The sequence below is a fragment of the Erpetoichthys calabaricus genome, chromosome 2 (assembly GCF_900747795.2).
Source record: "Erpetoichthys calabaricus chromosome 2, fErpCal1.3, whole genome shotgun sequence".
Taxonomy (NCBI): domain Eukaryota; kingdom Metazoa; phylum Chordata; class Cladistia; order Polypteriformes; family Polypteridae; genus Erpetoichthys; species Erpetoichthys calabaricus.
The window spans coordinates 176,084,512-176,096,604 of NC_041395.2; the positions used below are offsets into that span (position 1 = coordinate 176,084,512).

Below are 12,093 nucleotides of genomic sequence, written 5' to 3' on the forward strand. Positions count from 1 at the left end.
TCTGGTCTGATGAGACAAAGATTGAACTCTTTGGTGTGAATGCCAGGCATCACATTTGGAGGAAACCAGGCACCACTCATCACCAGGCCAATACCATCCCTACAGTGAAGCATGGTGGTGACAGCATCATGCTGTGGGGATGTTTTTCAGCAGCAGGGACTGGGAGACTAGTCAGGATAAAGGGAAAGATGAATGCAGAAATGTACAGACACATCCTGGATGAAAACCTGCTCTAGAGTGCTCTTGACCTCAGACTGGGGCGACGGTTCATCTTTCAGCAGGACAACGACCCTAAGCACACAGCCAAGATATCAAAGGAGTGGCTTCAGGACAACTGTGACAGAGCCCAGACTTGAATCTGATTGAACATCTCTGGAGAGATCTTAAAATGACTGTGCACAAACGCTTCCCATCCAACCTGATGGTGCTTGAGAGATGCTGCAAAGAGGAATGGGCGAAACTGGCCAAGGATAGGTGTGCCAAGCTTGTGGCATCATATTCAAAAAGACTTGAGGCTGTAATTGCTGCCAAAGGTGCATCGACAAAGTATTGAGCAAAGGCTGTGAATACTTATGTACATGTGATTTCTCATTTTTTTTTATATTTTTAATAAATTTGCAAAAACCAAGTAAACTTTTTTTTCACGTTGTCATTATGGGGTGTTGTGTGTAGAATTCTGAGGGGAAAAAATGAATTTAATCCATTTTGGAATAAGGCTGTAACATAACACAATGTGGAAAATGATGCGCTGTGAATACTTTCCGGGTGCACTGTACATTACATGTGAAGTGTCCTGGTTCCTTTTCACTTTCCATGCACAATCTTTTCGTGGAGGAGTGTCAAGCATGAGTCGTAGGTGTACCTTGTAATGCACCATGAATAGAAATAAAACCTAGCAGTCATGTTCAATACAAACATGCATGTATCAAACAAAAGCCAAAAAAGTTGAATGTATTTGATAAACATTCAAACTGTAATTTTGGCATAATTTGACAGCCCTAGTAGTAACCCACGTGCACTCACTTAGACATTCGTCAGTAGTTCTTTTTAGTGTTGTGAAGCTGGTTAACTTGAGAAATTCATGCTAGTGAGTTCACTGGAAGAAAGTTAGCCACACAATTTCTTTGAACACAGCAGATTGTGATAAATGCCTTTGTCATCCTGCCCTCATTACTTATGAGTGCACTGAAAATGTTACAGTACATTTTCTAGCTTGATATGATCAACTAGTCTGTTAAATTCACTTGCAACTCTGTGTGAATTTTTTCTTTTGCAGGATATTTATGCCAAGGCCTGCAACTTGTAACTGTCCTTTCATTAATCTGAAAGGAAACTGACCTATGAAGTTGATCCAAACTGAAGATTTGCGGCAGAGCCTGCAGTGCTGCTCTTGCTGGGGAGTTGGCATTTAAAAACCAATTCTAATGCAATTTAGGCTGCCAGATGCACAGACCGTGCATCTCTGCAAAATTTTGGTTTTAATGTTAAGGGTATGCACATAATGGTTCTAGGCTCTTCCCATATCCTTTTTTAAATCTCTGTAGCCTGATAACCATTACACTGCTCTCTCTATGCTAGAAAGGAGCACCCTGGAAGAGTTGTATTGAATGCTGCTCTTTGGTGGGGTTTGGTTTGTTTTCTCCCAGTTCACTTCAATGCCTGAAACAAAGTAACTTTAGGAGTGGAACTGAACTCATTTGTATGAAAGCATATTAGGGACACCGTGAAAAAGTCTACTTCAACTTTTAATTTTTAATTTTGACTTTAATTTTACAATTGTCACTTAAAGTTAACATCACAAACTTAAAATCGATGTTTAATTTTGAGTTTCTGAAACTCAGTTGTAACTATAGTAGCACATTAAATGCTTCATATTCAAAGTGTTCCCTAACCTGTGTGGTCCTTAAACTGATTTCCTCTTGCACAGAGAGAAGCTGCAGGCAGTGATTGCCACACAGAATACATTAACTTCATATTACAACTCACGGAACATTGAAGAGCTATACTTGATAGCATTTGTAATGGCAAAATGCATTAAACCATGCATATTACATTTTACCAACTTAGTATTCGTTTATTAAATGTATACATTATTATTTAAAAATGTGGGGCACAGTGGTATGGCAGTAGTGCTGCTGCCTCACAGCAAGGACATGTCCCAGATGTGCCATGCCTGGAGTGTTCCTGGTGGTTTTCCTTGGCATTCTTCGGCTTCCTTCCAAAGGCATGCAGGTTAGGGGATTTGGTGATGCTAAACTGACGTGTGTGTGTGTGTGCGCTTGTGATGAGCTGGCACCCCATCCAGGGATTATTCCTGCCTTGTACACGAAGCTTGCTGGGAGAGGTGTGACCACGGATGGATGAAATGAATAAATGTGTATAATGAATATTTTGCAATATTCTTTAAAAGTTCTTAACACTCAGTGTTCCATGTTTATAGCTAGTTTTACTTTCACAAAGTTTGTATGGTGATTGGTTTTGTGCAAAGTGCAAGGATAGGAACTAGGTTTGATACAGTATGGCTGCAATTTTGACTTTAATCTCAAAATACATTTTTTTTTTTTTTTTATTTATCCATCACCGTTTGATTTTCCCCAGTCCACTCCTTTTCTGTGGCCCTAATACATTACCATACATTTGTCTGTTGTGCAGAACATTTTGCACATTATTTTTAAAGGATTATTAATTTCTACATGTTTGTACTTGACTGTCTGGGATAATTTACTGCTTAAGATCTTTATTAGATTTATTTTGATAAAGTGAAAAATACTGAAATTTTTAAAATGAACAGATTTGTGTGTGTTGTCAGGCCTGTTCAGCAGTTTTCATAAATGTTTAAATGTGATGGCAATAAGGAATGGGCATTTCAAAAATACTCCTTGTGTAGACCTTTCACTCTTCAGAACAAAGCATGAAGCCATGTCAGCACTGGCAGTCCGGAATGTAACTGTTTAACGTAATCCATTTAATGCTTTGCAGCTGCAAACCTATAGAATATTTAGTTTTAACTTTGTTCTCCTCAGGAGATGCAAATTGCCAGTATGCATTCAGTTGGTATGATTTATGCTTTACAAACATTTTGCCAAATATGCCTAGCAGCTATATTCATGTCTATTTAGTAGCCTCTATTTCAATAGGTTTTTTTTTTTTTTTTTGATCATTTTTGGATGGTTCCATTGTAGCAGTGAAATCTAAATTCAAAAGCCTAATTTGGGAAAGTTTCAAGTTGCACTGCGGATAGTTAACTTCAGTCAATTTTATTAATCAAATTTTATTTTTAGGATTTTTAAGTATATGGTTAACACTCTTGGAGTGTTTTTTATTCTGAAGTTTTCCAATTCTGTTTATAAAATGACTATGTAAATATAACATATTCATATGACAGCTTGAATTTGGCCAAAATTACTTGTTCGGTAATCAATTAAATATTTCATTGATTTAATTGGTTTAAAAAATGCTTTTGTCATCCTTAGAGGTAATTTAACAAATAGTCACTGTCAACTTGAATCCATGAGGTGTGAAAGCCTGTACAAGTCTTATTTATGCATTTTTTGGCATTCCCGGACTAATTTGTAGTAATTTCATGTTTTTGCTTTGTATTGCTGCCAAACATTTTGAGCACATACAAGAATAGTCTGGAATTGTTAAAACGGTTTCCACAACGTTGTTACTTATATTAGTTGAGTCCAGCATGCAATATATAGGTTGCTCCATCAGTATGGCAACCTCTACTACTCTCCCAAGCATTTTCTTTCTGCATTCTAGAGGTAAGCCAAGTGGACTGATTGTAAGATTTCCAGAAAAGCTACTGGTATACAAGCTGTACTCTGGGTCTGGTCTTACTGACTTTGAACATGCTCATCTGTTGGTAGAAGATAATCTTCCTCGTAAAGTAGAATAGTACAAAGTGAGAGATGCATATTCTTCTTGCATTCTGTGAAGTACCAGATCTGTGCGAGCACTATCTAGAAAGTGGGTGTTTTGAAGCATTGCTTTAAGATTGTGCTCCGCAGCAAAGTTTTTCATTCTGCAGTTTTCTGTATTGTCAAATTCCCAATACCAGATTCTTTCACAAGATGATACTGACATAAAAAGCTGAGAAATCCAATTACTCAATTCATTAGATTTCTTTTGTGTACGAGAGCCATGTATCAAAACGTTGATTCAATAGTACTAGTTCAACCCATTTTCCTCCAATTCTACACGTTGATACTAGATCAAAAATCTATTTGGAGGTCAAAGTATCAGAGCATTGAATGCTGGAGTATTTTTACCTGCATTGTCACCAGTTGTACCTACAAATTGTTATAGTATATTGCTTAATTTAAAAAGATTAATAAATGGATTTTCCCCACCCCACCTCACCCCCTGGTTTCTAGCAGTGGTAAACTGTGCTTCACTAAATTAAGATACTGAATACATGAAATGAGGGAGGAAGGCCGTAGTGATTAAGTTGATTTAGATAGAACTTGTCCCCAAGGGAAAGTTGTGGTGTTTTTTTTTTTTTTTGGCTTTTTACAGATCTGTGTCTCTGAAAACACTTCAAAATAACTACACTTCCTTTTTGTGTGTTAGTAGTGAGTTTAGTTTTGCAAATGTGCTTTAAGCTTAAACATTTTTGTTCCTTTTGTATACATTTTACCAGGACCTGGTAAATAAAGTGGTGCCATTTTTAATACTAGGTTTTTTTTTTTTGTTTGTTTTTTTGGTCACTCAACACCCCCCCCCACCGCACTTTACTGATGGTCATATTAACCATTACTGAATATTTTTCTAATGTCTTTATAGGAGAACGAGCGTACAAAGGATCTGATTATTGAGCAGCGTTTTCATCGAACCATTATTGGACAAAAGGGGGAGAAAATAAAAGAGATCCGTGACAAATTTCCAGAGGTAGGTGAAACATTAGGAACTAGTGTGGGGCGTTTTTTTTCTTTAAGTATATAAAACAAAGCAAATAGTATAGCGCTCTAGAGAGTCGTGATGAATGTTAGCCATAACCCACTAAAATATTTGGGGAAAGGGTAGTTCCTGAAAATAGTGTGTGGTTTCCCCAAACCATGCAATTTTCTTAATGTTGAACTGTCAGCACTCCTAAGAGTAGCAAGTGCAATTTTTCCATTAAATGAAAAACACTGCTCGTATATTAGTCAAAGTTAAGGTCTTAAGTCATAGCAGTACCCCTACCATATCCTGATTCACCATGCTTGAAAACTAAAAGGAGCCTCCAGATTCAGATTAAAATGTTCATTGGGTGTTGCCACATTTCAGCCAAACAATCTGTCTGGTGTTCCTGAATGAATTTTTGGATAAGTAGTTTTAGCAAGAGTGAATTTTCAGCAAAGACACTCCTAAATTTAGTCATGAAGTTTGGATATTGGCTTTTGCAAGTGAGTTAAGCAAGTTGGCATTTGAACAGGAATTTGGTCAATGAGTTAATTGTGCTGTCAGAAGGTCAATGTATTATCTAGTCATGTTGAGATTCTTGAGCAACAAGAATTCAGGTGTTGAATTTTTGTGCAGCAGTAGTTCTCCAGTTAGTCCCTAGAAAAACTGTAATCCTTCAAGTGGATGCAAACCTATCTGCTTTTCCTGTATGTACACTTAACAGTTGTGTGGTAGGATTGTCCTAGACAATTCTGAAAAGTTCTATAGACACGGATGCGAAGCATTTGATTGGGTATATTAGATTTTGCAGATCTGAGCATTTTCCATGCACTGGGTTAGCCACAATAACTGCTCAAAGGCCCAGTGGCAATTCAGTGAAAAAGTGGCCGCAGACAAAGTACAGGAAATGGTGTTGAGTTAAACACATCAGCAGTCTGATAAGGCAATCCGTGTTCAAGTAGTAAAGCTTAGAATTCTTAAAAATCCAGCTGAAGCAACCAGATGAATACAGCAAGAATAAAATCTGAAGCTGCAGCAGACAGAAGAATGCAGCATTCTCTTGGACAAACTGGAAGTAGGGACCAATTTTAGTATTTGAGGTTTTATTGAATGATTAATTTGTGAAGTTAATTTTGCCAGACATTACCTGTTAGGGGCATGGTTTGAATCTGTATCCTGGAATCCCTTGCCCCTACAGTAGTCTAAAGTATATGTATGGTTTAATGTGCTAAGCTTTTCCTTCTCGTTTTTATTCAACTGTGACTTTTAGACCCACTAGTGCTCAAATTTTTGTGTCTTTGGTTTTCAAATTACCTGTGTTTTAGTCCATGTCCTAGTTTAAAAACAAAACAAATTTTTTGCCATATTTTTGCCACAGATCGTAGGTTTTTGCCTAAATTTTTTTTTCCCCCATAAAACTTAGCAAAACGTTATGATAAAGAAACTTGTTCGTTATATTCTGTTCCAGTGCATTTGATTTTTCTTGGTTAAAATGGTTAGTCATGTATAATTTTTCATATGCTTAAGTATGTGTTAAGCATTTTTACCAATTTTGTAAAACTATCAGCAACAATTTGTTTTGATTCCAGGTTATCATCAACTTTCCAGACCCAACACAGAAAAATGATATTGTCCAGTTAAGGGGTCCACGTACTGAAGTAGAAAAATGTACCAAATTCATGCAGAAGATGGTGGCTGAAATGGTTTGTAAACTTAATTATAGCAAGGTTAAATGTGAAGTTATCCCTGCCATGCAGCTGATGTTGCTATGAAAGGCTCAATGTCAGAAACTGGCTGAAGTTTACATATATGGCTGCTCTGTGCCTTTGTCATGGGCTTGTTGCCCCCCTTGTTGGAATATAATTGCAAATTCAGCTTGAGTTAGAGGAGAAAGTTGCTAGCTGGATTTTCATAGAAATACTTGCACAAGAACAGAAGTGCACATTTTAAAATTAAGTTTTATTGAATGTTCTGTAGAATTTCTTTTTCTAATCCACTAATGGTTGGTGTCTGATCTGATTTGAATTAAAATATCTAATACTAAAAATTGGGTTGGTTCATGCTCAAGACAAAAGCAAGTTTATGGCATCGGAGCCCTTGTGTTCTTCCATAACACTTCAATTCCCTATCTACAGCCCACCAAATTTTTTTCACCTTCTAATGTTTTGTTTTGCATTACTTACAGGTTGAGAACAGTTACTCTGTTTCAGTTCCAATCTTCAAGCAGTTTCATAAAAATATCATTGGGAAAGGTGGTGCAAACATTAAGAAGGTAAATCATTGCATAGAATGTAAATGCTTTTATAATATGGTCTGTTTACAAAAGTTCTTTCCAGTCTTAACACAGGGAAACTTTTTTTGTTTTAAGATTCGCGAAGAGACCAATACAAGAATAGACCTTCCAGCAGAAAACAGCAATTCTGAAGTAATAGTTATTACTGGGAAAAAAGTAAACTGTGAAGCCGCACGAAATCGCATTCTGGCAATTCAGAAAGAACTGGTAAGGGAATTACAGTAAAATGAATTACAAATTAATCCATGTGAAACCGTCCATTTTTATAGTATGCATCTTAATCCATTTTGGTTAAATGTTTTGAGTGCAGCACTGCTATTTGGTGAATGAAGTTTCAAAGCCGTTATAAAATAGATTAGTGTATTCACTATATTAGGGTAAAGAATTATTTTGCTAGGCCTGTGTTAGTTGTAGTGTTTCCAATACTAGATTTGAATTAAATAAGCATCAAGTTTTGCAAAATTCACTTTGAAAAATAACCACAATTTCACTGTGCATTCAAAACCTGTTGCATATTTGACACATGTAAATGATGCCCTTTGTGTGAAACATTTCTTGCAAATTTGTGTTTATCCAAACTGGATTTTTAATTTACTGGCAAACCTCTGTCTGTAAATTTGGTCACTTAAATGGAAGAGCAGAAGTTGCCTGCTTGTAATCCCTGCATTATAGCATCGCTGTTGAATTTTGTCATGAATGGTTGCTGTAGTAAAACAGACCTTTTCAAAATTAGTTAATGAGCACTGTATTTACAGGCAGATATTGCTGAAATAGAAGTATCTATCCCTTCCAAACTGCACAACTCTCTGATTGGCTCAAAAGGGCGTTTTGTACGCTCAATCATGGAAGAATGTGGTGGAGTTCATATCCATTTTCCATCAGAAGGTTCTGGAAATGACACTGTAACCATCAGGGGTCCAGCAGAAGATGTAGAAAAAGCAAAGCGTCAGCTTCTTTCACTGGCTGAGGAAAAGGTAGGATAAACTGCAACTTTTATTTCATTTACAAAAAATATTCTGCTATACCTTTTATTCCCCTCCAATAACTCTACACTTGCTGCAACAAATTCTGGTCTTCTGATGTTTGCCCAAGCCTGGTTGGATTTACAGCTAGCCCCAGAACCTGCTCACTCTTGCAGTGCACTAACTGCCTTGATCTTCACTGACAAACCACTAGACAATCATTGAGTTAGAAAGTCAATCACTATAAAATGCATTTTTTTTTTTCCCTCCTACCCCATTCTGTAAATATGAACAAATGGTGGTAGATCTGGTCTATCCAACATCCACCCCACCATAAATACTTAAGTTTAATCCCTGACTATACATTTGGTACAGTTTCTAGTCTTAGCAGCATTTTTAAGCCTGCTCCTTGAAAGATAGTCTATTAGGATTGCCTAGCTCTAGTGATTTGTGGTAACAGATGACAATCCACGTGACCAATACTAACAAATCCATTAAATATTTTACTTTCCTTACTAACCTTTTAAGGCTGTGGTCTTTCTAATTAGCTTTAAAAAAATACGGTTCATTCTTTTCTGAAGTCCACTGCTGTGATTTCTACGCTGGTGTAGCTAACACTGTTAGTGTGGTGGTAGTATAGTCAGTTTTTGTAGCAATAGTTTTTAATCCTTGTCACGTCTTTTGAATCGCTTTTTGACAAGTCTGACATCAAAGTTTGCTTTTTAGGAATAATTTGCCCCAACTAGTGGTCCTTTTGAAAGAGAATCGGGACTCTAGAGAGACGTGGTTGGGAGTAATAGATGTGGTTTTGTCCATTTTAGGACTTTTTTTTTTTTTTTTTTTTTTTAAGGAAAAACCACTCAAATACACCACATATGTGGGGGTTCTCATTATTTTCTAGGACTGAGTGGTTTTTAAGGTTAAATTATATAACCTTAATTGTAAGATCTTGTGCTCCCTGTACTATAGAATTCATAATCTACCAGCTTTAGCTCCACTTTTGGCCTTGCAAGTCTGTAGCAGATGTTAGTATGTAGTGTACCACTAATGTGCAGGTAAAAGGGAATTCTTCAGTCTTATGCCCCACATCAAGCAGAGTAGAAGAGCCCAGGTACATTTTAAATGAAAAGTGCAAAGAACAAGTAGTGATTCTAAATTTTTATATACTTGAAGAGCATTAGGGAGTTGAGGTAAGGCATAAAATATCCACTTGGCCTTGCCTGGAAACAAGTCATTTTCCCCCCGAACAGACGTTTGCATTGGGAGCTAGGCAGCAGTGCTGTATTGTTATGCATGTACCAATAAACAATCTTCAGTCTGGGAGATGGTGTACAGAAGCTATAGGTTCTGATATCTACAGAAGGCACAAAGTGTGCAAGTCAGTTTGGCTGATGTATAGTGATGCAGAATGTTCCAATACTTGCTATCAGTTCCAGCACCTACCTACTTATTAGGTAGTTTTAGGTGTCATCTGTTTAAATTTTTCAGCAACATTAGGGCACAGAAGTCTGCTTAAAGTAAACTTTGTACATTGTTGAATATTCCATATTTTGATAGTCCATAGTGTGAATAAAGGGTGTGCTATGCACTTTTGGGGTACAAATAAGGCACAAGTGAAACTTGAATAAGTAGACTTCAAAGCTAGCATATCAAGGTTTCATTTTTTTTTTTTTTTTTTTTTTTCTTGAACTGGAGTCCAGGCATCCTCAGTCCTTTCAATTTCACTCCATATTACTGTATTTACTCGTGTACCACGCACCCTAATTTTTACAAAGAAAATTGCGGAAAAAATTTTTTGCCCCGTGTACGGCGCGCGTTGTGATTGTATAGGAAGCGAGTGAGGTTGGAGTAAGACACCGACGTGAATCACTGTAATGGAGAATAATTGTCTAGTTTAATTCTTTCCGCACATGATGCAGTATATTGTATTGGAGTACTAACTGTAAGCAGTACCCCTAATACAGAATGTTCAGTGTTTGTCGCACCATACTGCGAAAGGTGGGAATGACAAATAGCCCTGTGAAACAAGAAGAGAACTGTATAGACAATCGGTAAAGGACTATAACAGCAAGTGGAAAATTATTGTGCTCACCAGAGTATTCCAGTTTAATCATCTTCCGATTCGGTGCTGGATTCGGATTCACCACTGCTGACGTCGTCGTTTCCCCATAAGGTGTCTTCACTTCCATCGATGCTGTTGGATATGCTGCACTTTTTGAAGCTTTTCACAACAAATCCTCTGGAATAAGCTTCCAAGCAGCGATGGCGCAGATGTGTGCCTGGATCAATGTTGGGGCTTTTATTTTGCCATTGTCGTGTACCGCTGTTGCAGCCCATTCGGTGTACATTCTTAATACATGAGCCTTAAACGGCCGATTTAATGCAGACCTCTAGAGCAGGGGTAGGCAGCGTCGGTCCTGGTGAGCCACAGTATGTGCAGGTTTTTGTTCCAACCCAGTTCCTTAACGAGAGCTCAATTATTGCTGATGAAGCACATATTGCTTAAGTGACATTTTGATGCTTCATTTTAGTGGTCTCGCTTGTTAAGGTTCTCCAACCTTAATTGCTTATTTCAATCTTAAACTGCTGCATTCAGTGTTTTAATTGCTCCTTATTAGCAATAAGATGTGTAAGACAAAGCAGCCAGCAGTTCTCCAGCTAGCTTTTTTCCAATTACATCTGTGTGTGTTCATCATGCACTGTTTGATTTAATAAAACACTTAATAGAAAAATGTGACAGACTGAAAATGATCTGTTTTAGGCTTCATATCATTTGGATGATATCCTTGGAAAGGAAAAAAAATCTACGATATAAGAGCCTTACATTGCACAGACTAACAAGCCATAAAATTAAATAAGGTCTGAGATTGGCAATGATTGGTTTCTAATTAAGCAATTGGGTTGGAATGAAAACCTGTAGCCACTGCGGCTCACCAGGACCGACATTGCCTACCCCTGCTCTAGAGGTTAGAGGAGCGAAGTCATGCCTCCAGGAATTATCACTTGATCTGTTTTCCCATCTTTCTTTTTTTTTTTTTAACACCTTCAGTTAAATAGCCACGAAAGCTGTCCATGACCAACATGTTTGGGATTTTCAGGAGACTGTCTGGCCGATGTTGCCACACACTTCAACCATTGTCCATCCAACCCTTTTGTTGAGCTCTGATGATCCCAGGAGGAAACTTCTCATTTTTCGGCAAGGTCTTCCTTTTAAATATGTGCGCCGGTAGTTTCTTTCCATCCGGAAGAATCGTCAACATCCCAGTACACCGCTGCTTCTCTCTGCCTCCCGTGCGTACCCGGACACTCTTGTCTCCGACTGCATTAACAGTAGTGTTTGAGGGGTTCTCAAAATAAACTTGTGTTTGATCAGCATTACCAATTTGCCCCATTAAATAGGTTTTCTGCTGCCTCAACTGAATAATGGATTTTTCGAAAGCTAGCAACTTTTATTTGTCTGATACACTGCGAAATGGTCGTGCGGCGTCTTATTGATAAGCCATTCCTTCTCATGAAGCGTGTAATCCATGCGCGGCTTGCTTTGAACTGAGTGATTGGTATTCCACATTCTTTTGCTATATCACGAGCTTTCATCTGAATCATTGCCGTGGACACTGCATATCCAAGCTGACGCCTGTCTTGAATGTAATCAGCGAGAGCAACTTCAACTTGTGGGAACTGGGCACGTTTTCCACAAAATGCCTGTCTGTTGCAATGACGAAAGTTTTTCTTCTGTCGCCAGTCTCAAACACAAGACTCTGGAACACCATACTTGCGACCTGCTGCCCAATTTCCTATCTTCTCTGCTTCCAAAATCACTTTTAATTTCTCTCCCGCCATGAAGGAGTGTAAACGCTTGCTACTATCCATGCTGAATGACGCCAAAGTGATTCAAAAACAAACAAAACCCTACCATATTACTCATGTATGATGTGCACCTGATTTTCTAAT

General features: G+C 37.8%; 1 protein-coding gene across 2 annotated transcripts in view; it reads left to right on the forward strand.

Annotated features, from left to right (window-relative positions):
• Positions 1–12,093, forward strand: part of hdlbpa (high density lipoprotein binding protein a) — a 64,752-nt gene that overhangs the window by 35,528 nt on the left and 17,131 nt on the right. For both annotated transcript variants that reach the window (XM_028794819.2, XM_028794820.2), the window contains exons 13-17: positions 4,789–4,893; positions 6,477–6,590; positions 7,073–7,159; positions 7,256–7,387; positions 7,936–8,154. In XM_028794819.2, coding sequence (XP_028650652.1) covers positions 4,789–4,893; positions 6,477–6,590; positions 7,073–7,159; positions 7,256–7,387; positions 7,936–8,154 — 657 coding nt within the window. The remainder of the gene's footprint in view (positions 1–4,788; positions 4,894–6,476; positions 6,591–7,072; positions 7,160–7,255; positions 7,388–7,935; positions 8,155–12,093) is intronic.